This window comes from Bufo gargarizans, chromosome 6, assembly GCF_014858855.1.
Source record: "Bufo gargarizans isolate SCDJY-AF-19 chromosome 6, ASM1485885v1, whole genome shotgun sequence".
NCBI classification, from domain to species: domain Eukaryota; kingdom Metazoa; phylum Chordata; class Amphibia; order Anura; family Bufonidae; genus Bufo; species Bufo gargarizans.
Window position 1 is genome coordinate 140,915,014 of NC_058085.1, and position 22,354 is coordinate 140,937,367.

The 22,354-nt window shown below is 44.2% G+C and overlaps 1 protein-coding gene across 1 annotated transcript in view; it reads right to left on the reverse strand.

The window, feature by feature from the left end:
- Positions 1–22,354, reverse strand: part of CD79B (CD79b molecule) — a 47,684-nt gene continuing 25,330 nt past the window's right edge. The window contains exons 3-6 of the mRNA XM_044298993.1: positions 18,784–19,074; positions 7,463–7,581; positions 5,871–5,912; positions 1–1,382 (exon numbers count right to left, since the gene is read on the reverse strand). Coding sequence (XP_044154928.1) covers positions 1,284–1,382; positions 5,871–5,912; positions 7,463–7,581; positions 18,784–19,074 — 551 coding nt within the window. The 3' untranslated portion in view covers positions 1–1,283. The remainder of the gene's footprint in view (positions 1,383–5,870; positions 5,913–7,462; positions 7,582–18,783; positions 19,075–22,354) is intronic.

A 22,354-nucleotide genomic window follows, 5' to 3' on the forward strand; every position in this document is an offset into this window, starting at 1 on the left:
CAGAACACGGAGTGGATGCGGGCCATTGAAGTGAATGGGTCTGCATTCGAGCCACAAAAACTGTGGCTCGGATGCGGATCAAAACAACGGTCGTGTGCATGAGGCCTTACTATAATATAATATATCTATGATGTGTTCATTAGGAGAGACCCCATTCACAATTATAGTTTGTCTATTAGGCGTATCTAATAAAACGTAACCATAAATTGTGTGCAAAAACACTTTTTAAAGGGGGAATCCACTTTGCAAACAAATTCTCAGATGTCAGAATGTTTCACCATTGACCTCATCGTCCTCCAACTCTTAAATTGAAAGGATACAGTGTTCCAGAAGGAATCCACCATCCTATGAACTACTTTTATACTTCCTTCTCTGGACATATCTGACACAGGGGCTAAAGTGAATATATCCCAGATGAAGGCACCTAGGATTCTTTACTGAGCATTGTGGTGTGCTCATTTTGGCATTGACACCTGCAGATATATAGATTATGGGGGAAGAGTTATAAAAAGTGGTACAGAGGAAAACTGGCTTAGTTGCCCAAAGCAACCAATCAGATTCCACTTTTCATTTTTTCAGCGCTCCTTAGGAAAATTAAATGATTAATCTGATTGGTTGCCACTTTTGATAAATGACCTCCATTGTTTGCTTGATAGAACATTATGAGTTAAAGTGGGGGGGGATGGGGGGCATTAGAGACCTCCATCAATTAGTTGGAGTCAAGAGCATCTGTAGAGGACCTAACACAGCTATATACAGACCATTGATGCTTTCATGCTTCATTTACCCTGTGGTTACCCTTGCTGGCAGGTTCCTTTGCAGTTGAGAGCTGGGGTTCCAGTTTTGGAACAATTTTAATCAACTTGTTTTCAACAGAACCTTTTAACAGTGAGATTTTCAAAGTGGACAACCCCTTTAAGATGGATTTCCCCTTTAGGCGGTTTTAATCTTAATACAAGCAACATCTGAAAGATGCATAATGATTAGCTACAGTATATATAATACATACAAGAGTTTCAAAGGTGTTAAGTATAGCAGATTATACAGTGCTGAAGCTTGATATACGCCAAATCCAATGGGTGAGGGGTAGAAGAGGACAACATCCCACTGGTCTTCTCTTGGAACAATCAGATGGATCACTAACATAGTAGTCTGTCCCTACTGTCAGTTTGTGTCACTGTTCAGTCAGGATTTGGGTTCCAACCAATGCATTGTGTTTTTTTCTTGCTGACTTTCAACCCAACATTTAGCCATGAAGGGTCAGAATATCCATCATGTCTCTTCTACTCAAGGCAGGGGTGCTCTCCTTCCATGGTCTTGGCTGCAAGGAATCGTACATTTTGTATGTCCTCATAGGTCGCAGTCTGATATGCTTCCAGCCCCTGTAAAATGGACAACACAATCCTGGTTACACACACTAGATATGTCTGCAGCAAATAGTCCTGTGTAAAGGTGGATTTAGACCATATTATCGGGAAAGACCGGTCATTCCCAATCACCTGGGTGTCTAAATGTGCTGCCAATCACCCGATGAATGAGCGAAACGCTAGTTCATTGGTGATCCTGTTGTTCATGCAGGCTCCACCAATCATGGCTTCTTAGCAGTAGATCGTGTGGTCTAAACAGCAATCTGCTGCCCAGAAGCCATGATTGTGTATGAGACGAGGGATACAGTGAAGGAGATTTCTGCATCTAAGGCCTCTTGCACACGAATGTTGTGTGCCCGTGGCCGGGCTCCGGCCCAAGTGCACTCTGCATCACAATCACGGAGATGCGGAACAGAAGCACGGATCGGAACCCCATAAAAAGCACTATGGTGTTTCTGTCCATGCCTCCTCACCGCAAAAAAATATAACTTAAAATTTTTTGCCGTGCGGACGGGTGACGTTCGTGTGCAAGAGGCCTACATGTGCGTTCTCCTTCACTGAATGAGCAGCCGACTGTTGGGAAGGAACGATTCCTTCCCGACAATCGGCCGCTGCATCGCCCTGTGTAAACCCAGCTTAAGATTGTATGAAAAAACTATAGTTCATCTCACTGCATGTTAAGGATCTGACAGATAAAAAGGTATAGGCTTGTTTTACAGTGCCGTTATTACGGCTTAAGATCTAAGCCTTACTGATTCTAAGGGGGCAAACTAACAGCACCATAGGGATCTATAATGCCGTTAGTTGGGGTCATTCGTAGAAGTAAGCAAATTGATTCTAAACTAAACAAATTTGTTGCGAATTTCCCAATAACTTCAGTTTCTAACGAATTTAAAGTTTCTAGGATTCTTCCCGCACAAATCAATCAAAATGGTGTCCACCATTTTACATATCAGAATGCAGGAAATATGAGAAGGTGAAGGAGGATCACATGACCCAGTCCGGGGGACTTCACAATAATGCCAATCATATCAGTGGACATGTCGCAGGCACTGTATAAGATCCCAGCCAGAATCGGCCATGTTTTTACAGGCTTGTACATTGGAGGAATATCATGTCTGTTAGATAGAAGAAAGAAATCTTAAAACACAAAATACAGCTAGGTTAAAGGGAACCTGTCACATTGAACATGGTGTCTGAGCTGAAAGCAGCATCTTATAGAGCAGGAGGAGCTGAGCAGATTGACATATACACTGAACAAAAATATAAACGCAACACTTTCGGTTTTGCTCCCATTTTGCATGAGCTGAACTCAAAGATCTGAAACATTTTCTACATACACAAAAGACCACTACTCTCAAATATTGTTCACAAATCTGTCTAAATCTGTGTTAGCGAGCACTTCTCCTTTGCCGAGATAATCCATCCCAACTCACAGATGTGTCATATCAAGGTGCTGATTAGACAGCACTAATATTGCACAGGTGTGCTTTAGACTGCCCACAATAAAAGACCACTCGGAAATGTGCACAGTTTTGCCTTACTGAGGGGGTGGGGGGGGGGGGGGGTGTCAGATTGACAGCTATCTCTGTTTACACAGGCATAGATGGAAGGCTGTCAATCACTGATAGCTCCTCCTCCTTGACTTTAAAACCCAGAATGAGCAGGGATTTAAATGAATAAAATACAAGTTTTGCTGGATCTTTTCCCATAAAGCTATATATCAGTCTGCTCAGCTCCTCCTGCTTTACGATATGATGTCTGGAGCTTACATTGTATTTTCATGTTGACAGGCTCCCTTTAATGTCAGAGGAGTTCTATCACAGTGAGGAGAAGACAATATCTGGTGGCATTTCTAGATGATACAAGTTAAAGTTTTTTTTCAGGATTTGCTATCCTCATGGTAGGTCATCAATATGAGATTGGCAGGGGTCAGACTCCTGGAACCCTGCTGATCAGCTGTTTGAGGAGACTGTGGCCTCCACTTCGCTGCTTACCAAGCAGATGTGCTCGGTATCGCAGCTCAGCCTTCAATTGAATGGGACTGAGCTGCCCTTAGGCCACATGACTGATGTGATGTCTCATGGCCTAGGAAGAGGCATAAGCGCTCACTGAACTCGGCAGAATCTTTGTACAGAAAAAAATAACTATTGGGTGGCACATGGAAAAGGGACGTCAGAGGGAAATGGAGGGAGGGCACCCAAGTTGGGTAGACAGCCCCAGGCCTATGTAGCACTTAATCTGCCCCTGGCTGTTTGTTACCACTGGCTACTATCCATTTACTCATAGTCATATATGTGACTTTGACATTATAAGGCTACTTTCACATCTGCGTTTTTGCCGGATCCGTCATTGGTTCAGCAAAAATGCATCCGGTATATAATACAACCATCTGCACCCGTTCAGAATGGATCCGGTTGTATTATATCCCAAATGAACAAGACGGATCCATCACTAAATACATTGTAAGTCAATAGGGGCTGGATCCGTTTTCTTTCATGTTCGAAAAAACGGATCCATCACCATTGACTCACAATTTGTTTCATGACAGATCTGTCTTGATCAGTATCCCATGACGCACTCAAAAACTCTGCTTGCAGCGCTTTTGTTTGCGTCATGGCAACAGAACGGAACGCATTCCGGTGCACTCTGTTCCGTTCAGTTTTGTCCCCATTGACAATGATTGGGTTCAAAACTTGAAGCTTTTTCCTCCACTTTTAAAAAACCTGTGACGGATCTCAAAACCGGAAAGGAAAACGCTGAGGTGAAAGTAGCGTAATGCTAATGTCTTTAAAAAAATAAATAAATCTTCCATGGATTTTTCTACAGATCTGCAGCTATTCCTTCATAAAATCTGCATGTAGAACTAATAATTTATCTATTGTCAGTTTAATGACATAGTTGAAGACCTATCTAAGGGCAGTGAGAATAATTGATAGTCATGTTTTGTGTGCTGAAATCTAGATCATGGTTACATATAATAACCCCCCATTTAGATTAACTGTAATAAGAGACAGTACGTCTAAAATCCAAGCTGAGCGCTGCATCCATTCTCCCAATTCTGTTACTTTAGCAGTACAATAAACCATCCACTAGAGGGCTCACTCCCTCTCAGTACTGATTATGATCCAGACGTGCAAGCCAGTTATATAGTCCATAGCCTGCTATCAATGGGCAAAGTTACTGATGTCATTGAGCCTAGACCATGTCATAAAATGTGGCAAAATTAGTTCCCATCTCGTCTGCATTGGTTTTTCACAACAAGGAGTACGGCTTATGATGCAACCAATAGTTGGTGTCAGGGGCGGACTGGGAACTTAAAGTGGCCCTAGAAAAAAAAAAAAAGAAAAGTGGCCCCATGTTGTAGGTGGGTCCAAATTGACAGAAGACAGGGCAAAAGAAGTAGGTGGACCTGCATTAGCATAGTGCAGCACAAAATACCGCCCCAGCTGAACCAGATACTACAGTGCCACACAAAATACTGCCTCCCTCGCCACAGTATTCATCTGTATCACCGTCCTGAGGAGGGCACCTGTGGCTGCTGGCAAGGTGCATAAGTACCAGATGCTCCCAGCATTAATTAGGGCTGAGAGCATCAGGTTGTTATGTAACTGGCTGGCGGCCATGAGGAGGACTTGGGCATCCCCCCTGGACATTGGCCCACCAAGAAATTTCACTGTAGGGTCTATGGCCAGTCTGCCCCTGGTTAGTGTAAAATTATTCAAAAGTGAGGTTAACCCCTGCAATAAATTTTGCCGATCTTTATACCACCCGTCTAATTTTACACTGTCTACACCAGAGGTAGGCAACCTGCAGCACTCCAGCTGTTGTGAAACTACAACTCCCAGCAAGTTTCATTCACTTCTAAGAGAGTTCTGAGAAGAGTAGAGAAAGTATGCATGCTGGGAGTTGTAGTTTCACAACAGCTGGAGCGCTGCAGGTTGCCTACCCCGGTCTACACTGTAAACAGGACCAGTAAATCTGTCTCCTGACCAGGGGCGTAGCTAATGGCTCATGGGCCCTGGTGCAAGAGTTCAGCTTGGGCCAAGGGCAGGAAGCGCATAGCCTTCGTGCTGCCTGAGGCTAAAATCTAAACGGCACCCCTGCCCCCATGCCAAATTCTTTATTTAACCCCCTTCCCTTGAGCCAGAGGTGTAACTTGACCAGCATGGACTTTCTATAATACTGGTGTCTTCTTATGCACCACAAGGGTCTATGGGCCCCCTCAGGCTCCTGGGCCCGGTAGCGACTGCTACCTCTGCATCCCCTATAGCTGTGCCCCTGCTCCTGACATATTGTGGTTCTCTCACATAAATCTAGGACGACATAGCATGGCCTGCAAGTCAGAGTAATGAAAAATCCAACATGGATGGAGCTTTGGAAACAGCTAGACGTCTGAGATTTCCTCAGCTAGTGGAGGAAGTATTTTTTTTGGACATATCTGTACATGGACAATTGCAGCATTGATTTGTTTTCAGGAACATGTGAAGGTAAAGCACATACCTCATATAAATGGTCCTCCATCTTCAAGCTGCGTTTTTTATTCTGTAACATGAATAAAAAGAGTATTAGTAGTGCTAGCTATAGACCGTAAGGGCCCTGCTACAGTGCATGTTGGGGCAGGACACGTTTGGATGGGTGATAAACACATTTCTATTGGCCTATTACACAGGCCGATGCAAAATGAATGTTGGAGGAACGATTGCTACGGCAGACATTCTCCTACCAGTTCTACTGAATGCTTGTTCTCAAAAACTGGCCCAAACAGCATACCTCCCAAATTTTTGGATGGTCAGAGGGACACCTATGATTCATTGTGTGAAAGTCCTTTTTTTCCTGCATATTTATACACTTTAATAGTTTCTTAGTGCACAATAGTGCAAAAAATAATCTGAATATAGAAATTTCTAAAATCCAAATTGCATCAAATAATGAAATAATATGCAAGGTGCGGTCTAATATACAGATAGGAACCAGACAAACACTTTCTGGATCAATATTGGGACAGAGAAAAGAGGGACAGAGGAACTTGGATGCAAAATAGGGATTGTCCCTCCAAAAGAGGGACACTTGGGATGTCTGAAATTGTCCAGTCTTAAAGGGGTTACCCATTTTCAAGGAACCCCCCCCCCCCCACATGTGCCGGGCCCCTCACTGGTAATATACTTACCTTGCTCTCCGCTTCCGGCTTGTGGAGCGGGGTAAGTATATTGTGCCGGGCCCCATGTGGGGGGGGGGGGTTCCTTGAAAATGGATAACCCCTTTAATGGCCCTTAACATGTAACATGTTTAATCATATATTATCTATACACTGTCAAGACCGAATACTATTATAAAACAAATATTTATATAGTGGATGACCACTTGAGTACCTTATCTGTTAATAATTTAAAGGGTTTCTCCATGACTCTCTCATTGGTAACCTATTCACAGAATAACCTTCTACTTGTGGGACCCCCACAGATCAGCACAGTAAAGGGACCGCAGGTTGAATAGGACAAGCTGCAGTACCAGGCAAAACTCACATACAGGCAAGTGTACAGTCCCCTTTATTGTGCTGATCATTGGGGGTCTTAGGATAAACCCTGGGTGTAATACATCCACTTTTTAGGGTGCATAACACCCTCATTACCCCACTTCATGGTTTTATGGAACTGAACTTGGATTACTATAGAATGTAATGGTTCTTTAAGTTTGGTTTAGTAGACATGAAGGATATCTGTTGTGACCATAATACCAACCCTAAGGCAAGGGCTACATGGGGATCTTTGGTGTGACCAAAGATCGCAGTGTAGCAGGGCAGCCATAAAAGTAAATCAGTCGCAGTGCAACTCGCATGTTTACTGTAACCAAAAGCCCAGAATCTCAAACAAGCCAGCCTGCTGGGTTCATGGTAGCAACAAACATGTCAGTCAAGCTGCAACCCCAATCATTTCTATGGCTGCCCTGCTACACTTCAATTCTTGGCAACTCGACCCCTGTCACGCCCCAAGATCTCCATGTAGCCCTAGCCTAAATCCAGTATATATTGTATAAATTAGTTTTAGATGGGATATGAAATTAACCAATCATACCATTATCCACATCAGACTTACCATCTCTTTTAGAAGTGTTATCGGCACCACTACAAAGAGCACTATCAGGATTGTCTGAATCACTATGATTGCATCTTTCATTGAATTTCTTGCCCTTGCAGTATCTATATTTCCACAACCTGCAAATAGAGAATGTTCATTTTTAATCTCTGCTCCTGACTTGTAACTTTGCTGTTTTCTTGCTTCCTCTACTGCTGTTTGGTTGGTACCAGTAGAGATGACCACAGGCCCAACCTCATAAGTACATGGGACTGCCAACAGATACTTCTACTTGGCAGGTTCACTCACTACAAAGTAGGGATGCTGGGACTAATGGTAGAATTAGGTACACGTGGTCACATGGGTGTTCGCTAGGATCTCCCACTAGTTGATTACTAGTCTAGATAGTGGGATCTCATCAGACTTATGGAATCCACAAATCATTGAGCATAACATGGTGCATTAGAACTAGAGATGAGCAAAGTTTAGAAAAATTTGATTCACCAAGAAATTCGATTAGTTACGAATTACTCACAAATCCCCCATGTCATTTAACCACTCAGATGCCGCATTCACTGCTGATCGTGGCATTTGAGGCACTTGACACTTGATTGCGGAGAGGCTGTCTTCTCCCGTCTTGTTTGAAGAAAACCTGCCAAAGGACCTGCGGCGAATGTGAAGATGTCACCACGTGATTGCGCTGGCCGCGCTCAGTTGATGATGTCAACACACGCGGCCAGTGTGATCACTTGGTGACGTCTTCACGCTCTCCACAGGTCCTTTGGCAGGTTTTTTTCAATCAAGATAGGAGCACATGGCCTTGTCGCGATCAAGTGGATGAGGTGAGTATAATTTTTTTATTTTCAGCCATTTTAGAAAAAAGTTATTCGTTACCACGAAGCACGAGGAAATTCGGATTTGTGGCGAATCAAATTTTTCCTAAACTTCAGATTGAATTCCACTTTGGATGCTTTGATTTGCTCAACATTACTAAGAACTCATGGCACTTTTATTTTATAATGTTTTGATTTGAGTTTATCAGGCTGAGCTGCAATACCAGGCTTAGCGCATGATCAAGGGCAGTGCTGTTTCTAAACCAGAAAGTATATTGTTTACTTGGAAATCAAGGTTTCTGTACTTGTGCTTTCATATTTGACGAAGATGCTTGTTTTTGGGAGGCAAATATTACATGGAGACATTTTAGGCAAGTTTAATCCTGAAGAAAAATGAGTATAATTAGGGTTATGTTTTTGCATACTGTCAAGCACGCTCCATCATGTGCTTTATTTACCACCTGCAACTTCTTTCCAAAATGAGGTCAAACTGAGCTGGTTCAGATTAAAATAGAAAACTGCTAGACCTTGAAGTAATTTTTTCACTGACAATATTAATTTCGAGGCAGACCCATATGTGGCCAAAATAGCTGATAATTTATTTTTGGAAGGCAGTTCTTAAAACCATCCAGTGATGTTTTCTTTATCCGTACAAAATCAAGCTTTGGGTTTCTGACTGTAGAAAGATCTGTGTGCCAGTACCTCCTACAATCCCTGCAAAAATGGGGCCACTGGTGTTTTATTACCAGATTCCACACCTAGATACCAGATTCCTTTTAGCTTCGAAAATCCCATATGTCTGAACTACGGTATGTTAAAGGAGTTATCCCATGGCAATAATCTACAGTTTTCAAACCAGCACCTGGATATGAATACTTTTATAATTGGATGTAATCCAACATTTTTATATACGGCAGTTTTATTAAATAAAATGTTGCTATTTTTCTCATTCTTCTGTCCACCTCCTGAGGTGGACACACATGCTCGGTTCCATCCTTCAACTGCCACCAGCTGCAGCAGAAGAGACATGCCCCTCAGAGAAAGGTCACATCCCCTGAAGTGCCAGATTGAATTAAATCTAGCAGAATAATTGGAGCAATTAATGGGGAGATCTCTGCATCAGTGTCAGGTACAGGCCTAGTTCTAGCTTTGTCATGTACTATTTGATATCTGATGATTATATTTTATAATAATCATGGGATAATGTCTTTAATAGAATCTCCATTAGCCTCATTGCTCATGGTCCGCTACCAACTCTATCTATAGAAGTATTTCAACTGTCAGGAAAAAGGCACACTTAAAGGGGTTGTGCAACTCAACCATGTATTACATGGTCTCTGCAATTTTTTTTTAAAGAAAAAAATAGTTGCAGGGATGCCTGCTGGAATGATGATGCTTTATTTTGGCTACACATTTCGATACTGGGTTAGTGTCTTCCTCAGGCCGTATGGTCTGAGAAAGCCACTGTCCCAGTGTTGAAATTCAAGGCTAATATAAAGATTATTGGAATGATTTATCCTCACCCCAAATGCCATCAATTTTTTTCCCTTCCCAGTATTGGAGACAGCTGTAGCAGGAAGACACACCACCTTATACCACAGCAACACCAGAGGTGTGCCTGATTAGCACCACTAGCACAGGTAAGCACAAAGAATTTCTACCTTTCCACAGCTTTAACACAATGATCCTACGCTATGAACACCTTTTGAGCTTTTTTTTCTCCTCTATCTCCTATTCTTTTTAGTAGGCAATGTGTGATACCACATTTCTCCTGCAGAGATAACAGTGGATCACTGGGGGTTTCAGTTACTGGACTTGCAGTCTTCATTTATAGAAGAGGTTGTCCAAATTGGAGAACTGTTTGAAACATTAAAAGGTCTGCTCTTTTTTATGTAAAGATATGTTATGTATCTGCTTATAATTTACCAAAAATGCCTGTTATGCTATACACTAATTGACAAAAAATAAGGCACCAAGAAGGGTTTGTTGGAATCCAATGAAGCTTTCGATGTGTGAATGTAATGATGACATATTTAAGTGATTACAATTTGTGTTGAGCCAAGCGAGCTTTGGATGCTTCATCCGAAGTTGCTTTGTTCAAAACTTCGAAATAATACTGTACGGAGATTCGTCTCCGTACAGTATTATAATGTATGGGCTCCGATGAGACGAAGTTAGTTAGTATTCATGAAGTCGCTCGTAACTTTGTTGAATAACTTCGGTAGTTGATTGAAAACCACTTTAAAACTTGAAACTGAACTCAGCTTCGGTTTCGAGGTACTAGTTGGAACCAAAACCGAGTTCAGTTTCAAGTTTTAAAGTGGTTTTCCACTTTATAAATCAATTATCGAAGTTATTCAACAAAGTCACTCGCGACTTCGTGAATGACTTACTTTGGCTCATCGGAGCCCATACATTCTAATACTGTACAAAGACGAATCTCTGTACAGTATTATTCCAAAGTTTTGAACGAAGTGACTTTGGATGAAGCATCCGAAGCTCGCTTCGCTCAATAATTACAATATTGAAGAAAAAGGATAAGTTTATTAGGGAAAACAGTCAAATTAGAAAGATGCTCTGGGACCCTGTTGAGCCGCCTGTAGCCTGCATACTAGATGCAATACGGTTGGGCATAGAGGTATACAGGTTCTGTATGGTATCCTGCAGCACATTTGGCCACAGGTGTTGGAGCTGGGGCTATAAATCCTGTACACTCGTAGGTTTCTGAAGCTGGTGTCCCAGCTAGTCCTACAAATGCTTGATTGGTGACTGGAGAGGCCAAGCAAGTGTTGTAATCTGATATATCTGGCGTGTCGTTCCACATCAAAGGCAGGATCGAAGCACTGAACATGAGGCCTCCCTACTCAAACCCAACCATCGTGGAAATGGTCCAGGCAGAGACAGGGGTGTTTGATGAAGGTACCACTTGTGTCTGGACCATAAAACTGTGGGAGCTGCTCATGCTTGTCGGCAGATCAAACAGTCCTCTCTACTTGGCTGTCTGGAGCATGTGCGTGCCCTCATGTGATTACTGCTCCCAACACCTAGGTCAGAGCAGCCTAAATGGAGGGAAGTTCTTCAAAACAACCAACCTGCTTCTCTCAGTCCTATAATGCACTCCCTCTCAAAGTCTGTCAACTGAGCATAATGTCCTTGAGTGTGTCGTGGAGGTATGTCTAGCAGTCAATGATCTCTAACCAAGAGGTACACTACCCAAAAGTCGCCTCTTAGACCCTTTTTATAGGGCAGCAGGAGAAGCACTTTTACACTGTCATGTGGCAAGACCCAGTGTCTAATTGGGGCACATCTGTAATCAGTTACATATCTGCCTGAGACATAACTACATACAGAGTTTTGCAGCAATCTAACATTTCTATCTGGGTGCATTATTTGTTTTATCTGTCGATTAGTGTACAAGGTACAGTGTACATTAAGGTTATATTTTACCCGCGACCCGCGCAATATGCAAAATTAAAATATAGTACAGGTGCATTTTTGGCTTCACACGACAACTGTGAAAAACAGGAAATGTGCTCAATGTGTCAGCTAATGATGTAGTTGTTTATGACATGGCTTGTGTAGATAGATGGCATAGACAGTATCATCTTGAGTATACTCGTGGAAGTATATTGATATATGTTAATTAAAGGTTTTTTTTCCATTACAAACACTTGTCCCCTATCCACAGGATATATGATGTGTCTGATCGTCAGGTACTCAGCCGTTCTCAAGAACAGGGGGCCCTATATTTCCCATTTGAATGGACTGGGAGTCAGGGATTTACACTGCCCCTCCAATCCAATTCTATGGGATTGCTGGAGATAGCTGAGCAGTTTTACTTGGCTATCTCAGGGAGTTCTACAGAGTTGAGTGGAGCGACAACACGCAAGTGTGATCACAGCTTCATTCAAACAGAGGAACTCAGGACTCATGTTCTTTTTTACTGGCAGGGGTCCCATCAGTCAGGTCTCACCAATCAGGCACTTATCCTTAGATAGGAGCTATGTCTTTGACATGCGACAACCCTTTTAAAGCATTGACTTGTAGAAATATATATATATATATATATATATAAAGAAGGACATATGTATGTATTGTGACACAGTGAGGGGTTGTGTCTGGCAAGGCAGGTATTTTGCTCCCAGCACGTGCGGCTGGTCTGGTTTCCAGCCAGGTAAAGTCAAATACTGGACCGAAGTTTAAGTGCCGGTCTGGGTTTTGGCAGCACCTGGCTGTCCTTAAATAGGCAGTTGGGCTCAGCAGAGGTGTCTATGTTTTTGGGATCTGAGGCTTTGTGCCGTGCTGGAGGAACGCACGCTGGGGAAACAGGCCCCCTGAAGCCTGCTGTGGACTATTGGAAGCAGAACTGCCAGCAAAGTGACTTGTGTTATATAAACATTCCATGGTGTGTGAATTAACACCAAGACTGCAAATTTACGTGCTGTTTTGTGCAATTGCCTCAAGTGTGAATAAACACTGACGTTTTGAGTTAAGAACTTGTATTTTGCCTCTGTACTGCGCCCGCTTACCCTATCTACCATAGCGAAACCCCACAATTGGTGGAGGATGTGGGCAAAAGCAGTGAGGCTGGCGTGAACGCAGATATTTTTGGTTTCTGCATTTTTCAGGCACGGTTGTATGTCGTACATTAAACCAGTTGTACTACAACCAGTGCTCCACGACAAAATGAAGGCTGTTGTGAAGGCCCTCATGGAGGATAATCTGCAGCAGCGAGAGACAAACCTGCAGCAACGCGAGGCTAATAAGCAGCAGCATGAGACTAACCAGTTGCGGTCCGATTCCCAGCGGGTGTATTTCGAATTGCCGGACGATCAAGCGACCGACTGCCAAAAAGTAAAGAGTGAGATTTTGGCAAGACTGGGGGTGAATGTGTTGGTCCGGGACCAGCGGGTACATCAGGGGGAGTGTAAGCCGGCTGAGCCTGCGAGGACCCAGTATTATGACTTACTCCACCGCTTGCAGAAGTGGCTACAGAGGGCTCTGCCACCCCCTCTCCAGCACTGGATCGGCCAGGTGTCTCCTGGCAACGCCCTAGAAATGGTGGACCTGGTGGAGCACTACGAGGCTACTAAGACTGTTACAGGGGGTTCTTTTGGGAGGGGGGCAGTCAAACCCGTAAATCTCCATCCCAGACCCGGCGACTTGTACCATCCAAACCCACCAGAGGGGTGAACCCTCTACGGACCTGGCTCCGATAGTCTGCTGGCGGTGTCAGGAGCCAGGCCATGTAAGAACTGACTGTCCCCATCAGGTGGAACCCATGGATACTAACTATGGCTACCGTCAGTCGCTATATGCCAGGAAGCTGTGTGCAGCAGGTATCCCAGAAGCTCAAAACCACCTGTACCAGGTGGAGGTAGGAGACACTCCACCGGAGGCTCTGCTGGACTCAGGAGTCCCTAGTAAAGGCTCCCCTGGTACGGTCAGCGGAGTATACTGGCCGGAAAGTCGGGGTCATGTTCATCCATGGAGACTTAAAAGACTATCCGACCACCCTGGTGTCTCTATGCACAGGGGCTGGCAGATAGACTCACAATGTGGCAGTTGCCCCAAATTTACACTATGAACTTATAAAAGGGAGAGACTTCCTGGGCTTCCCGGCATTGTGGCCTGCTATGAGAGTGACTGAAACCCATGAGACAGGGGTAACCCTAGCAGAGTAGCCCGGCTCAGGGGGGAGACTAGAACCCTGGGAACCTGAGACCGAAGGGCCAGTGGTAGGAGTGACCGCCACTTTGGTGGAAGAGGGGGAGACAACCCCGCTAAGTGTGATGGTGGGAGACGTGGATGACTTGCCGCCGGGTCCTCAATTGGCAGACCTCAGTGTCTCCGGGGATAATTTTGGTACCGCCCAACGTCGGGACCCAACCCTATCCCGCGCCTGGGAAAATGTGTTAATAGTAGATGGTGAATCACAACAACCTGGGACAGAGTCAGTGTTTCCCCGTTTTGTGGTTCATCAGGATATGTTGTATTGGGTAAACCAACTACGGGATGAGCCTATTGAACAGTTGGTGGTCCCCAAGGCTTATCACAAGCTTGTGTTAGATCTAGCCCACCTGGGGCTGCAGAAAACTCTGGATCGTATTCTACAGCGGTTTTACTGGCCCAGCATATTTAAAGAAGTGGAAGAGTTTTGTAAGTCTTGCCCGACCTGCCAGATAACTAGCCCCCAGCCACATTTTCGTAGTCCCCTAGTACCTCTCCCGATTATCAAAATACTGTTTGACCGAATATCTATGGACTTCATAGGCCCATTACCGAAGTCCGCCAGAGGGCATCAACACATCTTAGTCATTCTAGACTACGCCACTTGGTACCCAGAGGCGGTGCCACTGTGACATACCTCGGCCAAACTCATAGCTATGGAGTTAATGGAGATGTTTTCCCGAGTAGTACTACCTGTCACGGCATTTGCTGTGTGCGCCGTGACACTTTTGCCACACTTGCAGTTGCCGTTGGCAACGTGTTGTTGTTATTGCATGTCATGGCAGCGTCACGGCTTTTGTGTGCGTCGTGACATGGTTGCCACGCATGCTGTTGCCTGTGTTTGCATGTTGTACTTCCCCTTTAAGTTGTATCCTCCCTCTGTCTGGTGCTGTAAGGGTTAACTCCCAGATGCAAGATCGGATAGAGACAGTGTTGCCCCTTGTTAGGAAGCATATAGAGGCTGCTCAGCAAGCCCAGAGTCGGATCTCTAATCGGCAGGCTCGTGTCCAGATCTTTCACCCGGGTGATCAGGTTTTGGTTCTAGTGCCGACCCTGGACAGTAAGTTCCTGGCTAGGTGGCAGGGGCCCTACGATGTACTCGAGAAAATTGGAGATGTAAACTACAAGGTACACCAGCCAGGGCGGCGAAAGCCGGAGCAGGTTTACCATGTGAATTTACTCAAACCGTGGAAAGATAGGGAAACCTTTTCTAGGAGAAAAGGTACCGGCCCCTCTGTCTGATGCAAGAGAGGCAGCTGCCACAGTAAAACTTGCAGACAGCCTCTTCTCTAAACAGACTCAGGAGGTCATAGAGTTTGTTAGTCAGAACACGGATGTGTTCTTGGACCTCCCTGGACGCACTTCCATAATCCAGCATGACATTGTCACTGAGCCTCAGGCAAAAGTCCGATTAAAACCATACCGGGTACCCGAGGCTCGGCAACAAGCCTTATCGGAGGAGGTGCAGCTAATGTTGCAGCTACACGTCATTGAGGAGTCGAAAAGTGAGTGGGCCAGTCCTATAGTATTGATACCCAAGCCGGACGGGACATTGTGGTTTTGTAATGACTTTAGAAAATTTAACGAGGTTTCCAAATTCGATGCGTATCCCATGCCCTGGGTGGATGAGCTCATCGAGAGGTTAGGACAAGCCTGGTATCTTTCTGTTTTGGACCTCACGAAAGGGTACTGGTAGGTGCCCTTAACAGAGGCTGCCAAAGAGAAAACTGCCTTCATCACTCCTGAGGAGTCCTCAGGGGCTGTATCAATATAAGGTCTTATCCTTTGATCTGCATGGCGCCCCCGCCACTTTTCAGTGACTAATGGACATTAGTGGTACGCTTTGGCTTACTTGGACGATATTGTCATCCACAGTACCGACTTGGAAAGTCACCTACCCAAAGTGCAGGCTGTAGTGGACTTCCTTCGGAAAGCTGGCCTAACCGCTAACCCCAAAAAATGTGCGATAGGGTTAGAAGAGATTAAGTACCTGGGGTATGTCATTGGGCGCGGAGTCATCAAACACCAAGTGAACAGAATAGAGGCCATACGGAATTGGCCCCGACCTGTCACCACTAGGCAAATAAAGCTTTCTGGGAATGGTGGGCTATTACATGAGGTTTGTTCCTCACTTTGCTACTCTAGCCGTGCCTTTGACAGGACTCTTGAAGGGATAAAAATCAGTTTTGGTTCGCTGGGATGATCGGTCGGAAGAGGCTTTTGCCGCTTTGAAGTCAGCCCTGTGTGGGTCACCGGTTTTGGTGACGCCCGACTTCAAGAGGGAGTTTGTGGTGCAAACGAATGCCTCCGAAGTAGGCCTCGGTGCTGTACTGTCTGAGGAAGTCAACAGGGAGGAGCATCCTGTTTTATTTGTAAGCCGCAAGCTCACCCCAGCCGAAACCAGGTACAGTATAGTGGACAGAGAGTGCCTGGCTATTAAGTCGGCACTCAAGTCTCTCCGCTACTATTTGTTGAGGAGAAAGTTCTGCCTGGTGACCATACACTCCCCTCTCAAGTGGATGAGCCAGGCCAAAGACAGGAATGCCCGGGTCACCAGATGGTTTTTGTCTCTGCAGAACTTTAAGTTCTCGGTAGAACACAGAGCAGGCCGGTTGCAGGGAAACGTGGATGCCCTGTCTCGGGTGCATTGTCTGGCGTGTGTCCACCCCCTCAGGGTTGAACAAAGGGGGGGGGGGGTATGTGACAGAGTGAGGGGTTGTGTCTGGCAAGGTAGGTGTTTTGTGCAATTGTCTCAAGTGTGAATAAACACTGATGTTTTGAGTTAAGAACTTGTATTTTGCCTCTGTACTGCGCCCGCTTACCCTATCTACCAGAGCGAAACCCCACAGTATGTATGTATGTTCCAAGATCACTCAAAAACGCAACCATCGGTGTCTATGAAACTTATTATACACATCCATTGCTACCTGGAAAGAAATCTTGTGGGGTCACAGCTCTCTAGCACGTACCATTCCTGAGATATTCCCAAAAAATGCAACTATGGCACATCACATGACCTACATTAGCCAATAGAAGGTCTTTTTCTTCATATCCCAACTGCCATACACACGGTCACATGTCTCTTATCAGCCAATAGAAGCTCGCAGGCCCTTAGTCTCCACATACACACAGTTTTACACCAAGTTTCCATAACAACCCAGCCATTTTTCTTCACTGCTGTAGGTCAGCTTTAAAGGGGCAGGGCACTGTGGAGGTCGCCGTTCAGGGGCAGGTAGGCTGGCCATTCAGGCCACCCTCAAAAGACGACTTAAAAACCCTGCCCCCAGGTCCCACTAAGCCACGCCCCCTCCCACTCCGCAGCTGACGGGATTGAAAAAATTAAGATAAAAATCAACTTCTGTCAGCTGCAGGGGATCGAGAGACGGTGACTTTCTTCCTGCAGCTTATGCTCAGACAGCACAGTGCTGCTGTCTGAGAGTGAGATGTTCAAAAGAACATCCTTGTGTCCGTCCAGGCCCTGCGCCGGACGGAGGACAGTGAGTCAGAAAGCCGGACTGTCCGGCCTAAAACCAGACCTCTGGCCACCCAAGGGGCAGGCTGCTGTGGAGGTCACAGTTAAGGGGACAGTACGCTATGGAAGTCAGTGTTAAGGGGCAGATTGCTGTAGAGGCCACTGTTAAGGGGACGAGGTGTTGTGGAAATCACTGTTAAGGAGATGGGGTACTGTGGAGGTCACTAATGAAGGGGCAGGCTGCTGTGGAGGTCACTGTTAAGGGGGCGGGATGCTATTGAGGTCACTGTTAAAGGGGTGGGCTGCTGTGGGGGTCACTGATAAGGGGGCGGGCACTGTGGAGGTCTCTGTTAAGGGGTCAGGGAACTGTGGAGGTCACAGTTAAGGGGCAGTCCGCTATGGAGGTCAGTGTTAAGGGGCGGGGTGCTCTAGAAGTCATTGTTAAGGGGGATACTGTTGATGTATTTTAATGACATACACAAAGATTAAATGAAATATACCCGTGCGAAGCCGGGTCCTTCTGCTAGTAATCTATATAAAAAAGTTGAGTTACTTTGTGAATACATTCTATTAGTTACAGTATTGTGCTTATCCTGAGTTATAGCCTCTATTCCAGAGCTGCATTCACAATTCTGCTGGCTGCCAGGGAATCACATATTCCAACAGCATTGTACTGAGTAATGCTACATTTCACACTAGCGTTTTCCTGGATTCGGCAGGGTTCAGCAAAAACGCTTCCGTTACTGATAATACAACCATCTGCATCCGTTATGAATTGATCCGGTTGTATTATCTGTAACATAGCCAAGAAAGATCCGTCATTAACTCCATTGAAAGTCAATAAAGGACGGATCCATTTTCTATTTTGTCAGATTGTGTCAGAGAAAACGGATCCGTCTTGCTCCGCATCCCAGGATGGAAAGCAAACCGCAGCTCTCCGGTATGAGAACGTAACGGAATGCATTTTGGAGCATTCCGTTCTGTTCATTTACGTTTTGTCCCCATTGACAATGAATGGGGACAAAACGGAAGTGTTTTTTTCCCTGTATTGAGACCCTATGACAGATCTCAATACCAGAAAATATTAACGCTAGTGTGAAAGTAGCCTAAACTGGAGATGTATATATGGATGCATTTCTCTGAATAGCTGGAGATTGGGCCCTCCCAATTTTTTTGGGTGGGTTTTTATGTATTCTTTTCTGTCTGTAACTGTGAGGGTTAGAAATAAGGTTGAGTTTACATTATGTTGTACATGTATAATGGATCCCAAAGAAGATCACCTGACTGCATTAATATTCCTGACTTACCCACTATCATCAGCTCTGTCCCACAAAGCGACCGCTTTATCTCTCGACTTGTATTATATCTGCAGAAGTAGATGCCGTTGTCTTTTCTTTGCACATTCTGAACGGTCAGGCTGTTGTTGAATAATTTGATGTGAGGGTCTGGTTCTATATAACTGATCAGGGAGCCATTTTGATGTCCACGATACCAGGAGACTATAGAGTTTTCAAGGGGTTCACACCTACATCCACATTCTATTGTGATAGTCCGACCTCTTTTCACAGCAATAAAACGTGGGCGCTGCATCCTCATACCTAGAACAACAGAATATCAATCCATAGAACAAGCTTGCTGCCATTTGTGATGTATCTGCTATGGCAGCCTATATTTACACGTATTGTCACTTTGAGACCATGTAATGCCACAGAATGTGCGAATAATGCCATAGAAAAAAAGAAAGAGAAGAGAAATAAAGAAAGAAAGATGAGATACAGTAGATACACTGCCTGTCCCAAAAAAAAGTTGCCACCTGGATTTAACTGAGCAAATAGTTTTGAGCCTCCTATTGGATAATTACTACATGGGCGATTATCTTTCAGCTGGCTATAAGTTATTTAACCCCAACTGGTGCAATGAGTTGCTTCTCATTTCTTAAACAACCATGTCGAAAGACACATCTCGAGGTAGTGGAAAAGAGAAGGGTCAAATCATTGGCATGCATCAAGCAGAGAAAACATCTAAGTAGATTGCAGAAACTACAAAAATTGGGTTAAGAACTGTCCAACGCATTATTAAAAACTGGAAGGATAGTGGGGACCCATCGTATTCGAGGAAGAAATATTGCGGGAGAAAATCCTGAATGATCGTGATCGGCGATCACTTAAACGTTTGGTGAAATCAAATCGAAGAAAAACAACAGTAGAACTCATGGCTATGTTTAATAGTGAAAGTAACAGCATTTCCACACACACAATGTGAAGGGAACTTAAGGGATTGGGACTGAACAGCTGTGTACCCGTAAGAAAACCACTAATCAGCGAGGCAAACCAGAAAAAAAGGCTTCAATTTGCTAGGGAGCATAAAGATTGGACTCTGGAGCAATGGAAGAAGGTCATGTAACATAGTACATAACATAGTACATAAGGCCGAAAAAAGACATTTGTCCATCCAGTTCGGCCTGTCATCCTGCAAGTTGATCCAGAGGAAGGCAAAAAAAAAACTGTGAGGTAGAAGCCAATTTTCTTCACTTTAGGGGAATAAAAAATTCCTTCCCGACTCCAATTAGGCAATCAGAATAACTCCCTGGATCAACAACCCCTCTCTAGAAGCTATAGCCTGTAATATTATTACGCTCCAGAAATACATCCAGGCCCCTCTTGAATTCCTTTATTATACTCACCATCACCACCTCCTCAGGCAGAGAGTTCCATAGTCTCACTGCTCTTACCATAAAGAATCCTCTTCTATGTTTGTGTACAAACCTTCTTTCCTCCAGATGCAGAGGATGTCCCCTCGTCACAGTTACAGTCCTGGGGATAAATAGATGATGGGATAGATCTCTGTACTGACCCCTGATATATTTATACATAGTAATTAGATCTCTCCTCAGTAGTCTTTTTTCTAAAGTGAATAACCCTAATGTTAATAATCTTTCAGGGTACTGTAGTTGCCCCATTCCAGTTATTACTTTAGTTGCCCTCCTCTGGACCCTATCCAGCTCTGCTATGTCTGCTTTGTTCACTGGAGCCCAGAACTGTACACAGTACTCCATGTGTGGTCTGACTAGCGATTTGTAAAGTGCTAGGACTATGTTCTTATCACGGGCATCTATGCCCCTTCTGATGCAACCCATTATCTTATTGGCCTTGGCAGCAGCTGCCTGACACTGGTTTTTGCTGCTTAGTTTGCTGTTTACTAAAATTCCTAGATCCTTTTCCATATCAGTGTTACCGAGTGTTTTACCATTTAGTATGTACGGGTGACTTGCATTATTCCTTCCCATGTGCATAACTTTACATTTGTCAGTGTTAAACCTCATTTGCCACTTATCTGCCCAAGCCTCCAATCTATCCAGATCGCTCTGTAGTAGTATACTGTCCTCATCAGTTTAGTGTCATCTGTGAAAATTGATATTTTACTATACAAGCCTTCTACAAGATCATTAATAAATATATTGAAGAGAATAGGGCCCAATACTGACCCCTGAGGTACCCCACTAGTGACAGTGACCCAATCTGAGTGTGAGTCTGATGAGTCCAGATTTATCCTGTTCCAGACTGATGGGCCCATCAGGGTAAGAAGAGAGGCAGAATAAGTGATGCACCCATCATGCCTAGTGCCTACTGTACAAGCCTGTGGGGGCAGCGCTATGATCTGGGGTTGCTGCAGTTGGTCCGGTCTAAGTTCAGCAACAGTATGTGCTCCAAGAATGAGGTCAGCTGACTACCTGAACATACTGAATGACCAGGTTATTCCATCAATGGATTTTTTTCTTCTCTGATGGCACGGGCATATTCCAAGATGACAATGCCAGGATTCATCAGGCTCAAATTGTGAAAGAGTGGTTCAGGGAGCATGAGACATCATTTTCAAACACGGATTGGCCACCACATTGTCCAGACCTTAACCCCATTGAGAATCTTTGGGATGTGCTGGAGAAGGCTTTGCACAGCAGTCAGACTCTACCATCATCAATGCAAGATCTTGGAGAAAAATGTATACAACACTGGATGGAAGTAAATCTTGTGACATTGCAGAAGTTTATCGAAACGATGCCACAGCGAATGCGTGCCGTAACAAAAAACTAAAGGCGGTCCAACAAAATATTTTTGGTGGCGACTTTTTTTTGGGACAGGCAGTGTATATAATAGATGTTAGATATGAAAGAGCAAGAGAGGTATGTAGGAGAAAGATAAATGTGACATAGATAAACAGATAGATAGATATGAGATAGAGAAATATGAAATACAGAAGTAGATTAGTATATAGACAATCAATAGATATGAGATAGATAGATATGAAATAGATACTGTAGATGATAGATTAGATAGATAGATTTATATGAGATAGATACTGTAGCTATTAGATAGACATGAGATAGATAGACATGAGATAGATAGATAGATATGAAATATATACTGTAGATGATAGATAGATAGATGTTATTAGTGAATAATGATGTTATTAATAACACAGGTTCATTGCAGATAAAGTGCATTGCTCTATTTTAGCTAGATTTTTACCCAGTCACGAAAATACCTTGGTGGAAAAAGTTTCATGCAAATTACTTATCACTTGAGAGATATTTGGAAAATACACAGTAACATGTCAAATAGTCATCGTCTAATAATAAATTGAAAGCATATCATAAGCCTGTGGGTAGGATCAGACTGGAAGGTAGTCGAGAGGAGGGTGTTAGTGGCCACATGGTTTTTGTGGGAAGCCTATAAATCCACATGGCCATTAACAATAAGCAAGTGATTGGCAACCAGTTTTCAATGATCTATAGATCTATCAATAAACAGCTGCTGCTTGCATGGCCACACTAATTTTTGGCCGGCCTCTGCCTCTAGTCCTACCCTAAGGATATGTTCA